The sequence below is a fragment of the Poecilia mexicana genome, unplaced genomic scaffold (assembly GCF_051168715.1).
Source record: "Poecilia mexicana isolate PSO_F unplaced genomic scaffold, ASM5116871v1 scaffold_20, whole genome shotgun sequence".
Classification (NCBI taxonomy): Eukaryota; Metazoa; Chordata; class Actinopteri; order Cyprinodontiformes; family Poeciliidae; genus Poecilia; species Poecilia mexicana.
In genome coordinates, this window is record NW_028263389.1 from 8,752,760 (window position 1) to 8,763,926 (window position 11,167).

At 40.2% G+C, this 11,167-nt stretch overlaps 1 protein-coding gene across 3 annotated transcripts in view; it reads left to right on the plus strand.

The window, feature by feature from the left end:
• Positions 1-8,282, plus strand: part of relch (RAB11 binding and LisH domain, coiled-coil and HEAT repeat containing) — a 33,709-nt gene extending 25,427 nt beyond the window's left edge. For 2 of the 3 annotated variants that reach the window (XM_014992925.2, XM_014992926.2), the window contains exons 25-30: positions 692-755; positions 856-994; positions 1,102-1,218; positions 4,268-4,356; positions 4,889-4,959; positions 6,984-8,282. In XM_014992925.2, the coding sequence (XP_014848411.2) occupies positions 692-755; positions 856-994; positions 1,102-1,218; positions 4,268-4,356; positions 4,889-4,959; positions 6,984-7,104 (601 nt within the window). In that variant the 3' untranslated portion in view covers positions 7,105-8,282. The remainder of the gene's footprint in view (positions 1-691; positions 756-855; positions 995-1,101; positions 1,219-4,267; positions 4,357-4,888; positions 4,960-6,983) is intronic. The other variant, XM_088001164.1, reaches the window with a different exon arrangement.
• Positions 8,283-11,167: the final 2,885 nt, after the last annotated feature.

The following is an 11,167-nucleotide window of genomic DNA, read 5'->3' on the forward strand; positions in this document are numbered from 1 at the left end:
ACTGAACCCCGAGTTAATCATTAGTAATGAGAACATCTCCACTGCAAATGCTCAGTCAATAGTACTGTTCGGCAACAAAGCAGGTCATACAGCCCAGACTGGGATGCAGAAATCAGTCGGGTATTGGAGATCAGTTGTCCAATTGCCACCTCCAGTTAGCTCAGCCTAAATGTTACATCTGCTCATGAAAGTAGCTAAACGAAGCCTGAACGAGCTACACAACAACCACCTCCGTCTTATTTAGGGTTTCAAGTCGGCTCATTACGCTCTAAGCACTGCATTTGGAGCATTTGGATGAAACGTAGAACACATGTTAGCCACAGCAAACCTACTCCTTTGTGGTTTCGCTCATTGTAGTCTGAAGGTGCCACTGAAATTAAGGAATGTGCATAAATACATAATTTAAGTTTTGGAATCAGATTGCAGCTTTGTTTTGAAAACCTGAAAGTGGCCTGGGAAACCTGTAGGAGTCTCTCCACTGATGACAGCCTCTGCAGCCACACGAGCCGCTTTAGTGGGACCCGAACACCACAATCTACTCCTGCAAATGCTTTAAAATACGGGGCATCTTTTTTGCAGATAACATTTAGGTCTTTCTGGTTGTGGTTTAAAGTCAAATTATTTAGAACAGAGTGACGCAATGGCAGAAAGTGGTCAGTGTTTCTTTTGTGTGTTTTCCTGCCGTTTGCAGATCGGTTAGGATCGCCACTATTCCTGCCTTTGGTACCATCATGGAGACTGTCACACAAAAAGAGGTAAGGAAATTTCCCAGACGACTGAGACGCTGCGCTTGTTTCACGGCAATTTTCCACATCTGTGGAAATTTCAGCTAATACTTTACGTGTTTGTGCGTAGCTGCTGGAGCGTGTGAAAATGCAGCTGGCGTCGTTCCTCGAAGACCCTCAGTACCAGGATCAGCACTCTTTGCACATGGAGATCATCAGGACGTTCGGAAGGGTCGGTCCCAACGCAGAGCCGCGCTTCAGAGACGACTGTACGCACCATACGCCACATAACAACCTCTCCCGTTCTGCACAGTCACGTTTTTGCGATGCACACTAAGGTTTTGTTTGTGCCTTTGACTTCTTTGTGTCCCTGAAGTTGTTCTCCCGCACCTTCATAAGCTTGCATTAGCCAACAACAGCCAGTCGGTGGAAAGCAAGAGGATCGACATCGCCATCCACCTGTTTGAGGCCTACAGTGCTCTCTCCTGCTGCTGTATCCTTCATTTTTCTTGTTTTGATTCTAGGGCTGCAACCAACGATTATTTTAGTCATCGATTATTCTGTCAGTTTTTCTGATGATTGATTATTCTGATTTTTAAGCGATTATTGTGATGCTTAATCGATGAGTCAGATTAAAAGAAATTGGCTCATTCTGCAGATTTAACCACCTAGGCCTTTTGTAGTCAATGTTAGAAATATATTAAAATATGCAAATAAATAATTCAATTACTTTTTTTTTAAATAAGAAAATGCTTATTTTCTTATTTTGTTTCATAAAATGCAGTAATATAGCATTTCTTTAGTGTATTCCTGATCATTTGCAGAAAAAGATGCATCTTTAACAAAAGAAATACTGTCTACTAGAGTTTACTTTTTGGAATTAATATTTGGATAGCAAAAGATTTTTTTTTATTTTTTTTTACAAAATTTGAGCCAGGTCAAGCTAGAACTGCTACCTTAGGAGTTCTGTTAAAATCTATTTACACACTGGGCAAAATCCAACATTTTTTTTGTAGTTTTGGCTTATTTACTAGGGTGGTGGTCTTTCAGCAAATGAGCTTGTGTGTGTGTTTGTGTGTGTGCGTGTGTGTGTATATGCCAATTAGCAATTACTAAATTAGATGATGATTATTTCCATAATCAATTAATCACGACTAATTCGATTAATCGTTTCAGCTCTATTTGATTCCAACTTGCCATGAAAATCGAAGAAAAACTTTAGAGGTAACCTGTTTAGTTCAGGTATTTACTCCGTCTTTGTCACGCGTGAGTCAGTGTGTGACGGGACAGAAAGCTCGCCATGCTGCTCTGGTTTGCTCCTGGATGTTGACCCAGTTGCTGGTACGTATCGGTGTGGTCTCACTGCCTGAGAGTGTGGTTGACTGTGTACGTTGGCTGGCTTTGCCTGTCATTTGGCAGTAGGAGAAAGGAAAAGCAAGCTGTCTCCATTCTGGGGATGCAAGTAATTACAGGGTTGGTTCGGTAAAGGAAAGGATGAGAAGCAAGAGAAAGTGTGTGAAGAAAAACAGCAGCTCCAATCCTCGGCAACAGCTCTCTGGACAGGATCCTCGTTTGCGTTGCATTTGCTTCACCTCTTTCATCCCGCTCGTCTGTGATTCTTTTTTCCTTCTCTCGGCCGCGCCTTTCCTCCGTCGGCCGAGCCCCACCCAGGTCCAGAACACACAGACAGAGCCCAGCTGGCCTGAGGTTCATTCCTGTGGATTTTTGTTAGGCTGTCATTTCAGTGCTGTCGTGTCCAGGAGGTGTAGCCCTAACCTCAGAGGGTATACCTCCCACTGTACGTTTTTTTTTCTTCTTTTTCTTGTAATCAGTGTGACAGGCTCTGATGCTGTACATTCCCATGTCTAAAAATACACGTTTGTTCGCCGTTCGTCCCTCGTAGGCCCCTCAAACTTTGACGTGTGGCAGAGCCACGGCAGTCATGGATAAATTAGCAGCATTACCTTTATTCCACTTTTTGTTTTCGGTGGCAAGAGACCTGCCACTGAAAAAAAAACGGAGTCTATACCTTTAACAGTGAAAGATACAGAACTTTACATTTTCTCAGTACATTTACTGTATGTATTTTATTATTTCACATAGATGCTGAAAATATCTAAAATAGAAATTAAAGATCTTGGGCTTGAACGGTAGTTGAGCTCTCAACATGTTTACACATTTAGCAAGGGAGAAACACTAAGACTAAATAAAATACATATTTTATTCAGCTTTAAAAATATTTTCCCAATTGATTCTGACAAAATAACTTAGAGTTGCAATAGCACAAGAAATATTTTTGTTTGCAGATTCTATCTGTTCCTACTCACTAGATTAAAAACCTTAGTTTTTTCACCATTGCCGAGAACCAGAGTCCTTGTTTTGCATCAATCAAAGCCAATTCTTTTTTTCTGCTCTTTTCTTTGCTTTTTTTCTGTTTTTTTTTTTGTTTGTTTGTTTTGTTTTTGCTTGGGAATGTTCCTTTAAATTTACTGTAAGTTTCTTCTGTAAAATTTTCTGCACAGAAACAGAAAGAGAATTAGTATTTAACTACTTATTGTAAAATAAAAGTAAACTTTTCCATTTATCTGTGGAAAAAAATCCACACATTTGAAATAAAAACAGAATGGAAAATGGAAAATTTTAAAAGCATGGAACTTAAACCTGGAACTCTTGTTTCAAATCTGTCTGTAGGAAGCCATCTGTGTGTTGGTCTTCAAGGATGATCTTGATCAGTGACTTTTATTTTATTTTATTTTTTTTCCCCTCCCAAGAGGTTTGGGGGAGTTTTGATGAAATAGTTTATTGTTGAGTCAAATTTTGCGTCCCATGCTTCTCTGGGAGTTATTCTGACACAAAATCATCTAGGAGTTCCCTCAGTCTGGCAGCTCCTCCACTGTGATCTGATTGGTTATGTACCGGTTGCTTCTTTGTTAGATTCTCCCATCAATGGAGGCAATATCAGGACTTCATTCATAATGATCACAGGCCTTGGTGAGCCATGTGCTGTGCTTCCCAGGGAAGTCAGATCTAGCTCGTATGTCTAGGTTTTTAAATTGCGCAAAAGTCCAACTTCAAGTGAAAGTTGTTTTTGTTTTTAAAAACTCATTTACCTAGAGACAGTCCTGTGCTGAAGATCATCTTCTGAACTGGTTGTACTGCAATTCCTCTTAGTCACATCACTACCATCTAGTTTGACAGATGAGTTATGTCTAAACTGTGATCACTTTTGAGAAATTTGAATAAACGGGGACTGATTAATTCAAACAACATGCGCTGCTGAAGTGGTATGCACCAGAAAGTAGTATAGTATGTGGTAACAAAGAGTCTGAATCATCATGGCGCTGGAGCATAGTTGCTCTTTGTGTAACTTTGTCTGTAAGCAATTAATTGAAACCACATTAAGAGTTGTTATAAGACAACAAAATCTGGAAACTTTTAAACGCCTGAAAAACCTTTTACATACTAATACATTTGTGATGCTTTAAATAAACCGGCACCAAGATTTCTTTTCATTCTCGTCCTTAACGTGTCGCGTTGTCCAGTCATTTCTGAGGAGGTCATAGTCAACCATTTCCTGCCAGGCCTCAGGTGTCTGCACGCTGATATGGAGCAACTGTCTCCAGAGCATGAGGTCAGGAGACACACACACACACACACACACACGCTCATACGAACAGGGGATTTCTTTTTTTTCTTCTTCTTCTCACACACCTCGAATTCACAGACGTGAATATCTGCATTCTCAAGAACTGCTGCACCAGGCTGCCTCATTTTTTCATTCATAATTCCCAGGGTATCCGTCTGGCTCTTTACATCTTTCACGGAAACACTCAGACACGCACCTAAAATATTTATTTTGGTCATCAAGTCTCACGCTATCCAGTTCATGTGAGCATTTTCCCAATGTGACTAATGATCAGTTGAGCCGTCGGCTCTGTACATCCGCTCTGTCCCTGTGATCCTGATACCAGGGTTCAATTATGTTTTCAAGGCATTAAACAGATGCAGCACCTTAGTTTTGTCAAGTTCAGTGGGTTATTCAGCGTCTCGGAACATCCAGCTAATTTATGTCACGTGGAGGTTACAGATGAAGTTTGTGTAAATCATTTCAGTGTTTTACAGATGGGACGTTTCAGCTCAAACTGAGTTTTTTCCCCCAACAGGTGATTCTAGGGTCTATGATCAAAGAGTGTGAAATAAAGGTGGAAAACAGAGGAATTTCTGACGCACAAGGGTGAGTCTCTTCTTCACTGGAAAATGTTTTCATACCATATTTAAACATAGTATGTCAAAAACGATGCATATCCTTCTCAATAATCAGAGTTTGTATAGATCCGCACGAGGATTCTAGCAGAGCCAAACGTAAAATTTTCAGCTTGTTAAAATTAAAAGATGAATTTACACCTAAACCCTCCACGGTTGTGGTAACAGCGGTAATCTTTTTCATCTTACGATTGTAGAGCTTGCACCATATCACAAGATATTTCATTTTAAGCATCATTTTAAAAAGATTAACCGTTTCCAGGTTCATATGTTTTAGAAACAAATGCTTTATTATGTTAGGCAGGTAAATCTTCATTCATACTGTAATAGTGAGGCCTATGCAGCCATTCTGTCCTGAATTATCATTATTTGTATAAGAAACACAATGAGAGCAGCAGTAAGACAGGATTTATTTATGATTTCAAAACAAATTAAAAATCTTTACTGAGCTAGCATGTGATCTTGTAAAGATTAGCAAGACTAGAGAGGTTAATCTCCATTTGCAAAGTCCTCATAATGTAAATAGCCGTTGTATAAATGGTTACAGTTTCCTAAACGAGGATTACTGTTGTTGCCGTGAACGTTAATATGAGACGCTCACTTGTCATAAAAAAGGATTGGATTTTTGAGTTTCAAGTTTTGAGCTGACCTAGCTTGGTAAAAACCAGCCCCTTGTTCTATGCTATTTGTTTCATACAGAGGGTCCAATTGCTTCCTGGAAGCATGGATTATGTTGAATCGCCCAACTGCTGACGTTTGCAAGTGACGTGCATAATGCGCCAGTTCAATGCAGTCAAGGTTACTGGAAGTAATCTGCACTGTAAACATACATCCTCCACTGCGAATAGAGAAGTGCCAAATCGAGCAAGGCGGCTCTTAATGTTAATTTAGTATTTCGAATTGTGGCCGACATGGACTGCAGATCTTCCACTGCCATTGGTAAACCTACGAATAGACTGCAATTCTAAAACGGCGCAGAAAATCGACTTCGTCGTTTCCAACTTCTCCTTTTGTTCGCCAATTGGCCTGGTAGAGAATTTTCTACCAGAGAATCCAAACAAAGGGGAGAAAGACCAGACTGTGCTGCAAGCGAGAATTTTTAAGTGGAGATGCACAGGAAGGCAATGGCCAGGCTGTACTTTTCCAATATTTATAATTAACTGGCAAGCCATTACATTTGTAGTCATTTCACCTAAAGTTTTGACTTGTAGAGAAGTTTCTCTGGCGTGTAGCTGACATGTTGATCGATCTATTCGTTGTAGGAACAATGGTCCCTTTTATGAAGATTCGAACACAGGGGTAAAGAAGAAAAAATGAATGTGCTTTAAGAAGTTAGAATAGCTGAAAAAGCTGGTCTTCATTTGATCAGCAATGAGCTTATTGACCACAAAACCTAAAGTGTTTCTGTACTGATACGAACACAACTTTCAGTTCTCCTGGAACATGTCTAAAAAATATTTGTAAGATTTTCATCAGACCAGAAATTTTGATGGTGTTCCACAAAAAAAAAAAAAAGGAATCACTCAACTGGAAAACTGAAACCTTGTGAAACTCACCATTTTCTTTTATGAGCTCTTCTGAACCATACGCTGTTTGGTAACGCTGACCACTAAGACTCAACATCCCTATGCTCATTGGCTCTTGTTTACAGTTGCCGTTAAGATATGATGTTTGTTCTTCTGTTGAGCAATGGAGCAGTTCAGTCCGGTGCTGTTAAAGTCTCCACTGCATCAGCCAGACTCGTAACTAACCCAAAAGAGGAACTTAAGGAGCCGTTGGACTGTAAAGATCAGGAGCGTTTCAGCTGGCATGTAGTATTTCCTCTTTAAAAAAAGTAGAGCAAAGGGTAAAACATCTGACAGCAGCAACGTTAAAGATAGAAATGTTGCTTTTGTTTTTAAAAATATATATTTTTCAGCTCATGATTTCAACATTTTTTATATACAAATTGAAACTATTTTGGCCTTTTTTTGTGTGTGGTTTTTCCTTTAATAGATCAATTTCTATTGCCTCCAGTTTGGTGGGTGAAGATGCCAAGACCAAGTTTCTGAGTAAGATGGGTCAGCTGACCACTTCTGGAGCAATGCTGGCCAACGTCTTCCAGAGAAAGAAGTAACCGACTGACGTCCGACGAGCCATCGCGATGAACTGACAAAGCCCCCTGTTGTTCCTGGGAGCGTTTTATTTCAGTGAAGAAAGCTCTGGTTCAGCCCAAAGTAGTTACGCAATTGTGTTGTTAAATCAAAAGAACGATTAGACATGAAAATAATGCTGCAGAGATACGTACTACTTTAAGGAGAACTGAAATGTTTGCAGTGAAAGCCTGTGAAGTTTTTCTCTCCCTTTCCCCCCACTCCCACTTTTCCTCCTTAATTCTTTGTCATGACATGCGCAATGTCAAGAACTGAGGGTCTGGCTTTATTTGTCAGTGTTAACATTTTCATTTCAGAAAAAAAAAAGAGGCAAGGGGATGGGGGGGAAGCAGAACACTATGGATACTCTGGCAAAGTGATGACAAGGAACTTGAAATGATCACAGAATTGGATTTAATTTGAACCTTTCGAAGTCATCCACTCCAGGAAACATAACTCTGAGCTCATACTGCAGGTTTTCATGAAGAACTTTAAAGTGCACCCCTTTTTGTGGTGGAAGGTTTCTTTTTTAAAAATAAAAAAAGGTGTGGTAACTTGAATTATTTTGGGAAATTAAGGCAAACGTTTGAACTGCAAGGCCGTGCATCTGTTTAAAATGACTTATACGGTGTGTCTGTACTTAGAAGTGTTGCCTACTTGAAATTATTCACATTTGTCTTGCCTTTATTTCTTTGAGGTCTGTACTTTGACAGCTTCCTATTTTATTGTTTATGTCTTAATGAAGGAAAAACAAACTTTATTCCAACTTCCAAAGAAATTTGCACTTCACTTTGCTTATTTGTTCTTCGTAATGGATCTTTGTTGCTTTAATGTGGATTCTTATACATGATGATCATCACTACCTTTTTTTTTTTTCCCTCAATTCTGACAATGTAATGTTAAAGCAAACACTGGTCTTAATCATACCTTCTCTGGCCGTTGCATCTTGTCTGTGTGTTGCCGTTTTTCTGATTGTACTTTTTTTTGTTTGTTTTTTTTTTCCCCTCCAAGAATGTTGATATTTGGTTTTAATGTCCGTTTTGGAGGAGCTCAAAGAGAAACGGCAAATATCTGTACCATACACTGACCTGAGGAGGAGCTGTACTCTCTGTATATTTGAAATGTATGTCATGATGTAATAAATGATGGATTTGGTTGTGTACTTTCTGACTTCTTCTCCCTGCACGGCTTTTGAACGGTTTCCTTTTACGACCGTGGAAGAGCTCTCCACAATCTCGCCGCGGCTCGAGGCGTCGGCAGGTGTGAAAAGCTGTAAAGCAGCCATTTCAAAGGGAGACAAAACATGCGTACTGTCTTTCACGTCCAGCTTTTTGATGTGGTCTATTGTGCACTTTGTTCAATAAACCAAAGTCCATTTTATGGGACATTCCCAACATCTTGCCCAACATACGTACACCCCCACACAACCCTTACATCTTTTCTTCATAGGAATTCCGCCATTAACGTTAACACGGAATCTTGTACAAACTTACTTTTTTTTTTTTGCCCTTTGTTGACATTTTAGCCCGATTCGCCACATTGATTTGCGTTTTTAATTAAAAAACAAACAAAAAAAAAAAGCGGCCTTTTATTTATTTAGCGTTGGACCGGTGTCGGTCGGGCTGTCTCTGCGATAAAGAGCAGAATTTGCATATCCAGGCTAATATTCTACAACCATCGCTGATAAGTGACCAGGTGGGTAAATAACTCGATTCACTCCAGATTGGGAGGGAAGCGGATCGCGAAGGCGTGCCGCGGCGTCCGTAGAGATGCGTCTGTCCCGGCAGGTGCCTGTGTGTCATTTGCATCGATGGTGAATAGTTCGCTTCTTCCTGCGTCAAAAACAACTCTATATGTAAAGTTACGGTAAATAGTAAATATACCTACCGTTTCTTTTTAGGTTTTACATATCAGGATGTTATGATAATAAAAAAGCGTCATTCAGTGGCTGCTATATCCTCAAATGAAGTAAACAACCCCAGGTAGATAGCATCGTCCTACGCAGGTCAGTCCTGGGCTGTTTTTTTTTTGGGGTGGGGGGTGGGGGGGTACTTTTGATGATCTAATCGCTTTTGAAATCCACTTCTGGTAGCAAAACCGAAAAAAAATGCCTCGTGTGTGACTTTAGCAGTTTCTCACATTGATGTGGAGGAATGTTTGCTGCTTCTACGCAGTACTGCTTCAGCTAACTCGGGTTTAACATGATTTGTGCAGTTTTACTTCACGGTGATCTTTTATAGGCATTATGCCTGTTGACTACCCAGCTTCCTGCAGATTTCTTTAAACATTTCCTTATGTTTCACTGAAACCATGGTGACATCCATGCACAACTAGTAGAGTACCTTACCGATTACTCCACAAGGCATCACTTTAAACTATCCCTATAAATTGAGCTGAATATGTTGAATTTCCCTCTGGGGTTAATGGAGTATGTTTGAATCGAAACTCCTACCACAGCATTCATCCTCAGTTCAGTATTTATTTGTCAGTCTATCTATTGCCGGTTTATTGCCCTGTTAAGCATTTAAAACATGTTTGTTTGGGGTTTTTTTTTAACAGAATATAATGACTTTCAGACACTGTCATGGTCATCGTCACCCCTCCACCACCGTGCTTGACAACAGGTGATGAGTGCTTGTGATTACATGCTGTGATTTGATCTTGCCAGACCAGGTGCTGTGAGCATTAAGGCCTCTGCTGCAGCGCTGGGGTCCAAGTTCTTGCTCGTTTCAGGGAGGAGGATGACTCATGACTCCCATCTGTCCTGAAACAGAAGAAGCCACGCAGATGCAATAGGAAAACCACCGGAACATTGTGGCTGTATCTGAACAATATTATTCCACTCTGTGTGGATATGAGGGTTGGTGTGTGTATGTTTTTCTTGCTTGTGCTCTTGTTACTGTGTCCGTTGGAAACCCAAGGCGATGCCAAGAGCTTCCTTTGAAATCTGTTTACAAAAGCAGGCTTTGGATGTTTTGATTTAAGTGAAAATCTGTGTTTTGTGTTACAGTTTATTAAGTGTGTTAGTACTCTTCTTTTTTTTTTCTTTAAATAGGACATCTGAAGCAGTCTGTCTTTATGAACTCTATAAATTGTTGACTTCTGGTGCTGGCAAACACAGCCGTTACGCTCACAGATTTCGGTCAGCACCCGAGTATAAAAGTTTTGGCCTGTTTGTTTGCCAAAGAGCTGCAGTTTTGAAACCGATTCTGCAACTGTGTTTAAAATGGAGCCAGTCACTGCTCACTTAGTGGCAGCATTTCAGGTCTAAAGTCTTAGAGAGATCACATGTAAATTTTTGTAGTTTAATTAAATTCCACTTGAGGTTTTTGATTGCTAAGAATTAAATCCTAATTGCTACTGCATACTCACCACAAAACAGCTCCTTTCAGCAAGTTTTTACTGGGATACAGACCATTAACTTTACTGGCAAAATTTCAGCCTTGTGTTGGTGTTTTTTTGTTTGTTTTGTTTTTTTTTTGTATCCTGAACTCCAAAAGAATTAGAAAGCTCGAACCATAATGATTTTGGGATTTTGCTTCTGATGTAATCAAGCAATCGTGAAAATATATGCGAAAGGATATGACACTGCATTTACACAGCAGTCCAAAGAATGCTCACTGGTACTGCAGCAGTTCATGACTTTGGAGTCCGATCGAGAAGAAACGATTGTGCAAGCTCAGCCAAGTCCTCCAAGAATGTACGGTTTGATTTCAGATTTGCATAACTGTCAACTTGAGGAGATCGTGTTCCCCACTTTCTCCAAACTTTCATCCCCTCACATGCCAAGGTGGGCTGAGCCATGCAAATTCACAAGGAAATAAACCCGGTGTTGTTTTTCTTTCCTGGGAATAGGGAACAGCCGCATGATTTCCTGGAGGCAATCATTGAACTTCATAAAATTTACTTTTGTTCACTGTGCAGATGATGAAAGCTGTTAACTAGACCCACACTCCAGGAAGTATTTGTTGGCCCCAACCCACACAGGTTCTATGACGAAAACCTAACCCCGCCCCCGTGTTTTGCCCCCTTTGGCGTCTTGATGGG